Genomic DNA, 11,466 nt, shown 5'->3' on the forward strand with positions numbered 1-11,466 from the left:
ACATTCTCATTCTGATATACTCGGTGGAAGTGATAGTGAGGTTTCTTTTTGTTTTGGATGACGAGAACTTAAGTTGCTTCCATGCTAACCTGGACACACAATTCTGTGGTGAGATCATCACAGAATGACAATGTTGCTTTGAGGAGTCTGTAAATAACTGCACACACACACACACACACACACACACACACACACACACACACACACACACACACATGATGAGACTGAAGCTAAAGCTCAGACCCAGTCACAAAATGGTTTTGCACCTTTTATTGTTTGTTGTCACTTTGTTCAGTATTTCTACTACATTTATATTAGGCCACAATCTATTGCTGTTCTTATTTATCTCTCATTACGTTTTGTTGCTGTGTCAACTTGAATTTCCTCTCTAAGGGGGATTAATAAAGGCACTTACAACTATAGAACCTATCTTATCACCTCAGACACTGTTTGTTTGTTGTGATTTAAGTGAATTTTATGTTATGTGTGACACTTCTTCCTGAAGCACTTAGCTCTTATTTTACAGCACTGCACTGCACTGCACATCTTTTTTTTTTTTACCTTCTGCTTGTGGGAAGTTTGTTGAAAAAACCCCAAAGAATTACTTCAGCTGGCCTTCATGTTGGCCTATGTTTACAGATGTGCGTAATATTATGTGTGATGTGTTGAATTTCCAAATAGCTGAGATACTTTTTCTTTGGAAATTCGTGCAAACAATTTAAACTCTCAATGAGATCCAGGTATTTAATGCCAGCTTGTGATAGATCATTCGGTGTTGACTTGAACAGAATTGCGCAAGTCAACAATATCTGAGCTTTCAGAGGCTTGTGTCTGTAATTAGTGTTTTTCCATTGAGGAGCTTGTTTCCTCAGTGAATCCTGCCCTTGACATCATTATAGTTTTGACTCACACTGTTGAACATGATGTACCAATCCACTGGCATGCAACATGGGTTTCTCCAGTCAAGGAAAACAATGGAGACAAACATTCATTCAAAGACTTTATTAGAAAAAACAATAACAAAACTTTGGCAAGATTATGAATCAACAACTGCATTTGTATAAAAAAACATTTGGTTTTTCAGTGCACGCCAGGGAAGTGGCACAGCTGAAGACCAGTTTTTTGGAAGTTAAGGATAAAAAAATATATAGTCCTTTTTTGTTTTTTTGGAATGTTCTTTATCCATACATTTCAGTGGCATCTCCAGCTCAAGGCTTCACGTAACGCCGAGCGTCACAAAGCACCACAGCACCGAGCCATCTGGCTCCCATCTAAAGCTTCAAAGCACATGGCTCCAGTCTCCATCTCCTTCTTTTGTTTTAGCAGCCAAGAGAGCTCATCTGAGCCCACGTGCAGCTTTATACACAAACTGCTTGTCCTATTTTTGCTTAGTTGTGCTGAAATCAACAACTACTGCTACCTGACCTTTCGTCAACAAGTGGAATTTCTCCACGTACAGTCAAACCGTTTTTTTTTGTTCTTCAGAGTTTTCTTTCAGGATCTCAAAAGATAGAACAACTCCCTGAAACGCTCACACAATCCTCTACTGCAGATATTTAAGGCATAAATATTTTCCCTTTTACATATCGTTACCTGCATGCATTAAATACATTTTGCTTATTTGACTCGTCTGCTTCACCATCACACTTACAGATACAGTATGTAGCTTAAGGAACCGTTGAAATCATACAAGGCACATTGCTAATGAGTCAAACACTGCGTAGCAATTTAAGGTGTTCAAAGGGGAGTGGAAACATAAGAATAATTGCACTTCTTTCTTTACCACACTCAGAGATGACAATGTGCCTGTAAACATTCTGTCAACTTCTCAAGAGTGATCTTCGTTTCAAACATCTGTACACCAGCTGCGACTCAAATTCTCAATTTTCCACCCCAAACTGCCCCAATCTCTTCAAAAATCGCTTCACTTCACACGAGGGAACTGTTGATTGGGACGTACTTGCAGCCCTCTTTCTTGTGAATTCAAATTCACCCGGGGGAGAACAGGAACTGATGTAGAGAAGTTGCTTCCTCCGAAAAACAGAACAGGAACGCGTCCACTTTACTTTATGGACTTGAAATGAAGTGGCAGCTTCTCCACTGACACCCAGTTCCTGTGAGCTCCTTCTCTCCGGACCTCTCCGTGGCGTCCAGTCTCTCTCCACAACACTTGTTGGGACCTGGCGCCATTCATCAGAGAAGTAATCTGGGAGAAGACAAATCTCTTGATTCGTTTCATTCATTTTCATTCGCTTGACTTTGACTTTGCAGAGTGCATGGTTCAACACGTCATGCAGCGAGGTCTCATGTTCAGGGGCTGAGGGTTGGGGTCAATCTGTAGGTAGGAAAGAAAAAGAAATGAGATTAATGATGGGCTGATTTATAATTTATTCAATCAAAGGTGAAACTGTGGGTGAGGTTCAGTGTCGTTTCAAGCATGTCGTGACTCACCTCGCAGTACACAGGTGGAGGTCGGAAGCGAAACTCTTGGACAAAAGCCATGAGGGGGCGCTCCAGGATTCCACTCAGGTCCTCAGCCGGCTGTGAGAGCACGGTGTTGTTGCACTGTTCAGCCTCCTCCTCTGTCACCACAGAGCTGTAATCTGGGGGAGCTGCAGGGAAAGACAGGTCCAAACATTGAGCTACTGAGTCACCAGTGTTGTTAAAAATTCAGTAATCCATGAGTGCACTATCCATGCACTAATAAATACTGATTTGAGCAGACATAAATCTCAGCTAAATCAAACCCTTTATTTGTTTATGCATCTGGCCCCGTGGTATTTTGGCAATAGAGTGATCATAAAAACAAAAAAGGACAAACTTAGCTCACAAAGTAAAAGAGGTTAGAGAAGCTTTTTGAAAGCTAAAAGTAGCAACTTCTGTGTCGTGTGACGAGTGCAAACATCCCTGAACACTGTCTATGGATTATTAAAGACAAATTCAGTGAAAAAAACTTCTATTCTTTGCTATTAACGAGCCAATTCAAGAAGAAATGGTGAGAGCCATTTCCCTACAGCGCTATTTATTATAACATTTCAGCTTATACAGAGGACACTTACGTTCAGGCTGCTCAGGGATGGCCATACGCAGCCACTCCAGGTTGACACTGTACTGGCTGCTGACGCTGGAGGTCCGGCTGCCAAAGGGGTGGAGGGGGATGGTGCCGATGACCAGCGGCAGCTCCAGACACAGCTTTGATGTTCCAGGAACATCCACACAAACCTGTTGGGAGGAAAAGAGGCAAACTGTTGTTAGGTACAGGAACGTGCACAGAACGATGCCTTTACCGCATCTGAAATCACAAGAAGAAAGTCGCTGTTGACGAAGCCTCACCTTGAGCATGTACTCTACTTTGATGATGCGGCACTGCAGGATGGAAGGCCCCACAGGTGGGATTTTGATGGCACGCCCGTGCCAAGTCTCCCTGCGTCTGGCGCCCACAAAGTCACCGGACAGCGTGGCCACCACTGAGCGCTTCTGTTTCATTGTGCCGCGAGCGATGAAGGTCTGCGTCTGCGTGATGAAGGCTTTGGGCACAACTGATCTGGAGGTAGAGTTGTCAAACTCGGCAAACACAGGGATCACCTCACCTGCGGCGAGAGGAAGCACGTTAGTAAACCACACCCACTTCCAATCTGGCCTTGTTATCGGAGGCTGTCGTTTCGATTGCTAGACTCTTACCGGGTGTGTAGCCTTTGCGGTCAATCTTTGCCGTTACCGACACCTGTCCAAAGTTGCGATACCAAGCCCGGGCCATCTTATCCTTTGTTCCAGCTTGTGGCGCCTGTGAACGGTGGGAGCTGGTGAGCAAGAGCCTCAGACCATGCGGCACAACAATGAAGTGTGTAATGAAATGTTCATGGAAAGTGAGAGCTGAGACTCACCAGTAAGGCTGGTGTATTGATGTCAATGGGCTCAATGACTGTAAACTCCTTCTTCAGCTTCCTGACGGTGGCCCACGGCCTGTGGAGCTTAACTTTAACCCAGTAGCGGATGCTGCCATGTTTCCCCTCAAAGGAGGTGACCAGCGTCTCCTCGGGCAACTGGAAGCTGAATGGAAATTCATGTCTGCCTGCAGGGAGCACGGTTACGTCTCCATTATCTGGAATAAAGACAGAGGGAAAAAAAGCATTTATTATTTTTGTTTTGTTCGTTTTATTTCAAGAACAAGGTGTGTCACATTATTTCCTGGAAAAGACCATGAAGCAATAAAGCGATTGCCGTAATAAAAAACAAAGTTTTCTCTGGAAATCTGTACAAATGTAGTCGACATGGACAGAGTATGACCACATTGTTGTAGCGTGACTTTTGCTGAAAGAGAAATCGGTCTCTCTTTGCAATCACATGGCCTCTGCTCTGTGCTTGCTCAGAGGGGCGGTCCTAGCTCCATTGTGCTGAGTGAGAACATGTTTTTCCTCAAGCAGTATTTTACACCATCTCAACTCCTCTTGTTTTTCACCCTCTCAATGCACATGTTTGCATCATGTTTTGTCCTTTTGTCAGCTGCAGTTTGATTTTAATCACAATATTGTCTCAGTCCAATCCTTTGTTTTTTTCCACACATGCCTCACACCTCAAAAATATAAATAAATAAATTCTCCAGAAACTATACAACTATACATTGTATTGTGTTTTTAGATTAGCTGGTTTAAAACAGAGGCCAAACCAAGCAGCGAAAAACACCATAAAACCCTGACTGGATTTACTGAGCACACATGAAACCAAAACAAGTCTGTGCCCAATGAATGGAGACAGAAACCCGAGGCTCTCCCACTCATTTCAGAGAAGAAAAACAACCCAGGATTTTCTTCAGACCAGGAAGCGTCTGACATCAAGACTATAGTCTCTTCAGCAGACGTTTTCACAGAAACCAAAAAGCATGTAGAGACTCAGCTGCTGCAGCAGCATGTGCAGCTTTGGTGTTTTTAAAACAAAGAAAATGTTTAACATCAAATCACTTTGCCAGTGGATAAGTTTGGATGCATTTTCCTCAGTCTGAACGAGCAGCTTTACTTGTTGAACAAAGTTTACACCAAGAGAGTAAACATCATTTTTCATGTCTCAATCATTTCCACTCACTCATTTAAGCTTAAGTTTCTAAATAATTAGTGTCTGATTGTGTCGTTTCAAGCTTGCAGAGCACTTAGACACAAACAGGGTCAGCGGAACTATTTTTCACTCTCATAATACACCGTGATTCCTGCACAAACCAAAACAGTCTCTCTTCTTTTAGTCATTTGAAATAGCAGATTTGATCCTTTACAACAGGGCACGGGGACAGGATGCAGCAGCAGCCGCCTGTCCTCCATCCTCACAGCGGACTGACTGACCTGCCTGCAGCAGCACCTCTCTCCGGTTCAGGTACTCCACTTCGTCGCTGTAGTTCTGGGTGTAGGCGGTGCTGGAGCCCGCGGACCGGGACTCGGTCCAGTGGACTTTGGCAAAACCTTCGGCATGGAGCTTCAGTGAGTCCACCTTGCTCTCCCTGCAGAGGTCCAGCACCACACGGCCGGACACCACGTCCCCGCTGCTGTACACCGGAGGACAGTCCAACTCCGGTGAGTCGAAGACGATGTCAAACTTTTTCAAATTGTCGAAAATCATTTTCGTGCAGAGCTGTTTCTTCCAGTAAGTCCTCTAAAGCGTCCCACAGTGCGTGTATAAGTGTGCAGCAGTGCAGCAGTGAGTATTCGCGCTGCAGACGACTTTCGATTTACAGGTTTAAAGCTCAGTGTGACGAACGCCACCTCTCCGCTCAGATAGCATTATTTAGAGCCTGGAAAGTGGGCGGGGCTTTGTGAAACTTATTATGTAAAGCCTGGGGAGAGAGACGGAGGCTGGACGGTGCCGTCACGTGCTCTGATCCGGCTCCTACTCTTGTGTTCCGTGTTTCTAAATAAGTCACAATAACTCTTGTTTTTCTGAAGAATAATGCAGTAGATTTAGATCATTTCAACTTGATATTTCTTGGATGGTTTATGTTAACGTTCATATACTTATACTTAGTCTTGTATAAAGTACCTTACCAGAAAAAGACTTTGGTAGAAGTCACTTTTTTTATATAATAATAATACTTAAGTAAAAGTCTTAAAGTGTATGGCATTTGCTGTACTTAAGGATCAAAAGTAATTTTCTGATATAAAATTTACATAAGTTTTAGAAGTAAAAGTATTTAAAAATTGAGGAGTTAGGATTGAGCCATGGTAGGACGAGTTGTCTTGCAAATGGAAGGTTGTGGGTTCAATTCCTGGCTCTGCAAGTCTATATGTGTCCTTGAGCAAGACGCTTAGTCTTAGCGTGGTCACCCTTATGTTTTTTGTCTTTGCAACAAAGAGAAGGTGGGCCCCACCTGAGGATGTAAAAGCTTTACATATTTCTGCTTTGTAGCTCAAAGCCAGACATGTACCAGATTTTAAAGTGATCAGTGAAGTTTTTAAAATCAAGCAAAATTGGTCAAACAACATACTCATCATCACTGTTGCAAACACTGCAGCAGGTTTTTGTGGTGCACTGATATTTTGTCATCACAGAGAAATTCGCCCACAAAATTATGTTTTACTTCATTTTAAGTCACCTGCTCATTTACAGGTACGTCTGTTGGTGTGACAACAATAACAGCAATGTGAGAAAATAACTACCTCAAAATGCCAGCAATCATAATGAAAATGAAAGTGTAAACATATTACTTTCCCAGAGTTGCAAAATCTTCTATGACTGACGTATGACTAGCTATCGCCTGATAGTCATATGACAAGTGATAAGAGTGTCATATAAAATACCCATTATTTGATACTTCTCACCATCTCACTAAGCTACAATTCTACTTGGAGCATCCATATTTCCAGACTGAGCACAAACGCACCATAATAAACATGCAGACTGGGTGTGGAGAGAGTTGGGAAGAAAACAGGCAAGCCTGAAAATGATTAATGGAATAGAAGAAAACAGGCCTACTGAGCATGCCTCAGTCTGGCAGGGGTGCTCTCTGCACAGCGCAGAGGAAAAATAGTTTCACCCTGGGCCAGAGATGTTTACTCCACTGCTTCTATGTTGGAAGTGAGTGTACTGTTTCGCTGTTTGGATCAAGCACACACACGGAAAACACACAGCTATGCCTCAAAGCTTACTAAACAGCTCCAGATATTCTATTATTAGCACCGGGGAACTACAAATCACCACTAACCAAACCTTGCACATCATTGTTTTATTTGCACTTTTAATAGCGCCCATGCAAAATCTAGAGCAACTGAGATTAACTTTCACCAACATGTGCTCTTCTCTTCCACCATGTCCTTCTGTAATCAATAAACCAGACACTAGTCACCTCAAAGTTATTTTAGTCAAGTCTGATCTGAGAAAAACAAAGTTGTTTACTCCTTTGTTCCCTAGGATGATGCGTTAGTTGACTGCTGCCATCAACTGGTGACACAGAGGAAGTGTGCACAAGTGCAGGACTACTAAAGATGCGTCACATATCTATGACAAAGTTGTAAAAGAAAGGTTGTGAAAGGTAATGTTTGCATTGATATGACATCTTTTCTCTCCTGGCTCTTCTTTTGCTCCCGCTGGTTGGTGTAACCTGTGGAGAGGTTTTTTGGGTATTGCTTGCTTTAACAGTCAGGTAGTTTCATGAAAGCCCCTTTTTTCTGGGTGAATCCTGAAGCCTAGCACGTCACCTGGTGGTGCCAAGGAGTATCACTCTATCAGTCAGCCGTTGGTCTCTGATAAGCTGAATGTGGTTCCCTGCTGCACAGAATGATGAGCCTGATAAAGCCCCCCCTCCCCCCACGGTGCAAATGACTCCAACATGTTGGCCAAATGCTGAGCTACGCACACCAGCTCTTTGACTTCCTCATTGTTTACCAGATGAGCTGCTATGTACACAAAATGCCATTTTTAATTGTACAACATGAGCAACATGCACATGGACACACTGACATCAGAGCTCTATGTACTTTATTATTATTAATGTCACATTATTTTAAAATGAATGGACAGCAGCAACAGGCAGTTAAGTGGAGGAGGGTGGGGCCAAGGTGAACCACATGTTGTTTTCCTGGTTGCCATGGTAGTATCGGCTGCATTTTTTAAACGTCCTATCCCCATTTCCTTCCTTTTTCCTCCGTCTGTCACCCTCTCCCCCATTTCTTGCTGCTGCTGCTGCTGCAGTTTCCGTCAAACAGAACCAAACACAACATTCCTATTTGTCTTCACATGTGTTTTTACTGCATCATGCAGTTATTTATTTATTTATGTGCAAACATGACAGGTAGATCAACAGATATTCAACCTATAATAACTTAAGGATGCAAAGGTTTTGGGGGAAATGATCTCTTATTGATTTAAATCGAGTAAACAAACATTTATGTGAATGAACTGCATTGTAATGGCTATACTGAGTTCTACACTTTCTGCATTTATATATAGTATAAATGCAGATCCAGAATACTGATAAAGAAGGTTGTGAAAAATGCAAGAGAATCTACATTAAATGCTGGCAAGTGCAGTCATGTTTGTTTTACGTCTAACCTAAAATCCTATGTATGACACACTGTATCTGACTATGTACAGAGACGTTTGTATATATGGTAATATTACTTTTATTTTTCAAAATTAGCCCACACTTACGTGTACTGTCAGTACTTATAATAACTGACAAACAAAAGGAAGAAGTATCCATAACACTGAAACAAGTCATTGATAAGCATACATCTTATTATGATATATACAAACAGTAATTTCTCTAGTAAAAATACCAGAAAGTTGCAGTTTTATTATCAAATGAATGTGTTTATTGTTTGTTTGTTTGTAGCTGCTCAGACTACAGTATGTTAAAAGTGCGTAAAAAACACATTTTTGCTTAGTGGTAACTGGTTAACTGTCAATGACCTTTACAGTATTTTAAAATAATGACTAGAAAATGACTGACAGATCCACAATAATTGACATAAGTACAGTTTCTTAGTTAATGGCTAATGTGCCACAGTGTATGATTTAGCCTGAAATGTGAGCTGAATGTGTAAATGTCCCTTGTGCACCATTGACCATAGTGCCGACTGTTCATGCAGCTGCTGCAGCAGTAAATAATATGTCACACTACATGGAACGACGTTTTAGGGCCAACTGCTTTGAATCTGCTACAGCTACTTGTTTCGTTGTGCGTATTCTGCTGAACCAACAACAAACACAGCTTTAATATCTGAGATGACCCACTTGTCGTCAAATTTACCAATCCAGCCAGACCAGATGAACTGTTTACAGAGCATCTAATTAAATATTAACCACTATCTACAAGTCATTTACTCTGCCACGATGGCCAGTATTCTGTGCTTCTGCTTTTAAGCTGCCTGCTTCATTCCCTACCAGTTGAATTTCACACTTTACAGTGTCACGTCCTTAACCCACTCACTCACTCACACACCACCAACCAGTCACGGACAGTTGTTTGGACTCAGCACACTGGTTTTGTGTTTAATGTTAGTATTAGGTTATCTTGCAAATGCATCCACATTAGCCAGTGTCAACTTCTCTCCCAGGTTTCCATGCAACCCACTTGGCCCAGCCAGCTGGCTTCATTTTACAAACTGCAGCGACTACAAGAAACAGTGTCTCCCAGCTGGCACATGACAGAACACCTCAGCACTTTTTACACACACATAATTCACAAAAGAGAGCAACAACTTGTCATGCACCAGCTGCAATGCATACTCAAAAAAACTCACTGTACCAGCAAAGCTGCAAAATACGCACAGAACAAATACAAATATTTTATTTTTATACAAATAAAAAACACAGAAAGCACTAACATAATCTATTAAATTTGATAAAAGTAGCTAGAATTTAGAATCTAACTTTTTTGGTCAAATCAGAGACATTTTACATTTAAAATGGAAAACTGCAGGACGATCGTTTGGCCAGACAGTATGAATAAACAAAGTGTTTATGAGCTGTACAGGGGACAAACCCGTCCACAGCTTTCACCACTGACCTCGGATCAGATGCTGTCTCTTTCTGAAGTAGGTGGTCTTGGAGGTGTAGTCATTGTAGACAGAGTTAATGCCACGGTTCTCCAGCCAGTGCGCCATGGCCACCCCTCTCCCCTGCACCTTCATGGAGAGCACTCGCGTGTCCCTGCAGAGCTCCAACACCACCTGGCCTGACACCACCTCTCCCCCAGTGAATGCCGCATCCACCGGACTATCCAGCTCCAGTGTGAATGTCTTTATGGAGCCCAGTGCCATTCCTACAAGTGAGGACAGCAAAACTAACCAATATGTCTGGCTATGTCTGACAATAGTGTTTAAAAACCTTTAAATAGCCAGAATGACAAATAAATACAAGCAAAATTCCAGTATTTGCAGTTGTCACTGCACAGTCTGTGCTTAACTTTCAGTGTTTTTCTTCTGGGGAACTTTAGGGTGGAGTTGGGTGGTTCTGTTAACATGTCAGGACCAGCCCTGGCAGAGGAGATACAGAGTGTGAAGTCTGTAAACCCTGTGAAACATGGCCTAGAAGTGTTTTATAACATATAATAACATACTGTTATACACTGCTCAGTGCACACATACATTTTGTGTAACTGCATGAGGTAATTTCACAATAAAATCAAGCATTCCATATAATCATTGAATTATATTTATCTCTTTATTGTCCCTATGTATTTATTTATTAATAATAGGGATCAGGCATATTACTAGACATTTTCATGTAAATATTCTCATGTAGACCGAATGGGATCAAATAAGAGGGAACATACTTTATATCAATAATATGTAAAATAGAAATAAATAAATAAATAGTGCTGTTCTAGTTGATAGCTGTTTCTGTGGGTCTATTATATTTACGTTCTCCGTTTAAGGCACATTTTTATAAACAGCCTTTTTCAGCGTTTGAAGTGGGACTACGTTTAAAAACAAGAAGAAGAAGAAACGTAGTTTCAGACTCACCTGCGGAGGTGGAGCAAACGTGGTGATTTCCTCAAAGGTCACGACGGACAAAAACAAACTCCTGCGCGCGTCCACTCCGTGTGCGAGCTCAGTGGACGCCGGTCATTGTCAGCGGTGGACGTTTAAACGCCCATAAACAAAGCGACTCTGTGTTTCACCAATGACAAGGAGCACATGCGAGTCACGCCTGCCCACTTTACCACGGAGGAGGAGGAGGAGGAGGAAGAGGAGGAGGAGAAGGAGTCGAGGAGGACAGACCGTAGGTCAAGTGACAGAATCACAAGGTGATTATTATTCAACCGCACCTTTCAAAATTAAACTGATGAGCGTTTTTATGTGTGTGTTTGAACGGGTTAGCACGTGACAGCTCACTGGCATCAACACAAACAAAATGGCTGCTAATTCATGGGAGTGGGAGTTCATAACAGAGAGGAGACGACACAGTATAATATTAAACATAAATACATAAATAAGAGTTTTTCATAACAGTACTTCGGCATTGTTTATTTATCAGTTGTCC

At 42.1% G+C, this 11,466-nt stretch overlaps 1 protein-coding gene across 5 annotated transcripts; it reads right to left on the minus strand.

The window, feature by feature from the left end:
* Positions 1-987: 987 nt before the first annotated feature.
* Positions 988-11,077, minus strand: arrdc2 (arrestin domain containing 2). Of its 5 annotated transcripts, XM_044015831.1 has the most exons (9): positions 10,947-11,077; positions 10,387-10,457; positions 9,989-10,243; positions 3,885-4,102; positions 3,682-3,784; positions 3,334-3,590; positions 3,060-3,222; positions 2,452-2,612; positions 988-2,335 (listed from the first exon to the last, which is right to left on the minus strand). In XM_044015831.1, the coding sequence occupies exons 2-9, from the start codon at positions 10,442-10,444 to the stop codon at positions 2,282-2,284; spliced, it is 1,269 nt and encodes a 422-aa protein (XP_043871766.1). In that variant the 5' UTR covers positions 10,445-10,457; positions 10,947-11,077; the 3' UTR covers positions 988-2,281. The 5 variants fall into 5 exon arrangements, with proteins under 5 accessions (XP_043871766.1, XP_043871770.1, XP_043871767.1 ...); XM_044015835.1 differs by lacking the exon at positions 10,387-10,457 and having other exon boundaries at positions 10,947-11,075; XM_044015832.1 differs by lacking the exon at positions 10,947-11,077 and having other exon boundaries at positions 10,387-10,494.
* Positions 11,078-11,466: the final 389 nt, after the last annotated feature.

This window comes from Solea senegalensis, unplaced genomic scaffold (genome assembly GCF_019176455.1).
Source record: "Solea senegalensis isolate Sse05_10M unplaced genomic scaffold, IFAPA_SoseM_1 scf7180000013944, whole genome shotgun sequence".
In the NCBI taxonomy this organism is placed as follows: Eukaryota; Metazoa; Chordata; class Actinopteri; order Pleuronectiformes; family Soleidae; genus Solea; species Solea senegalensis.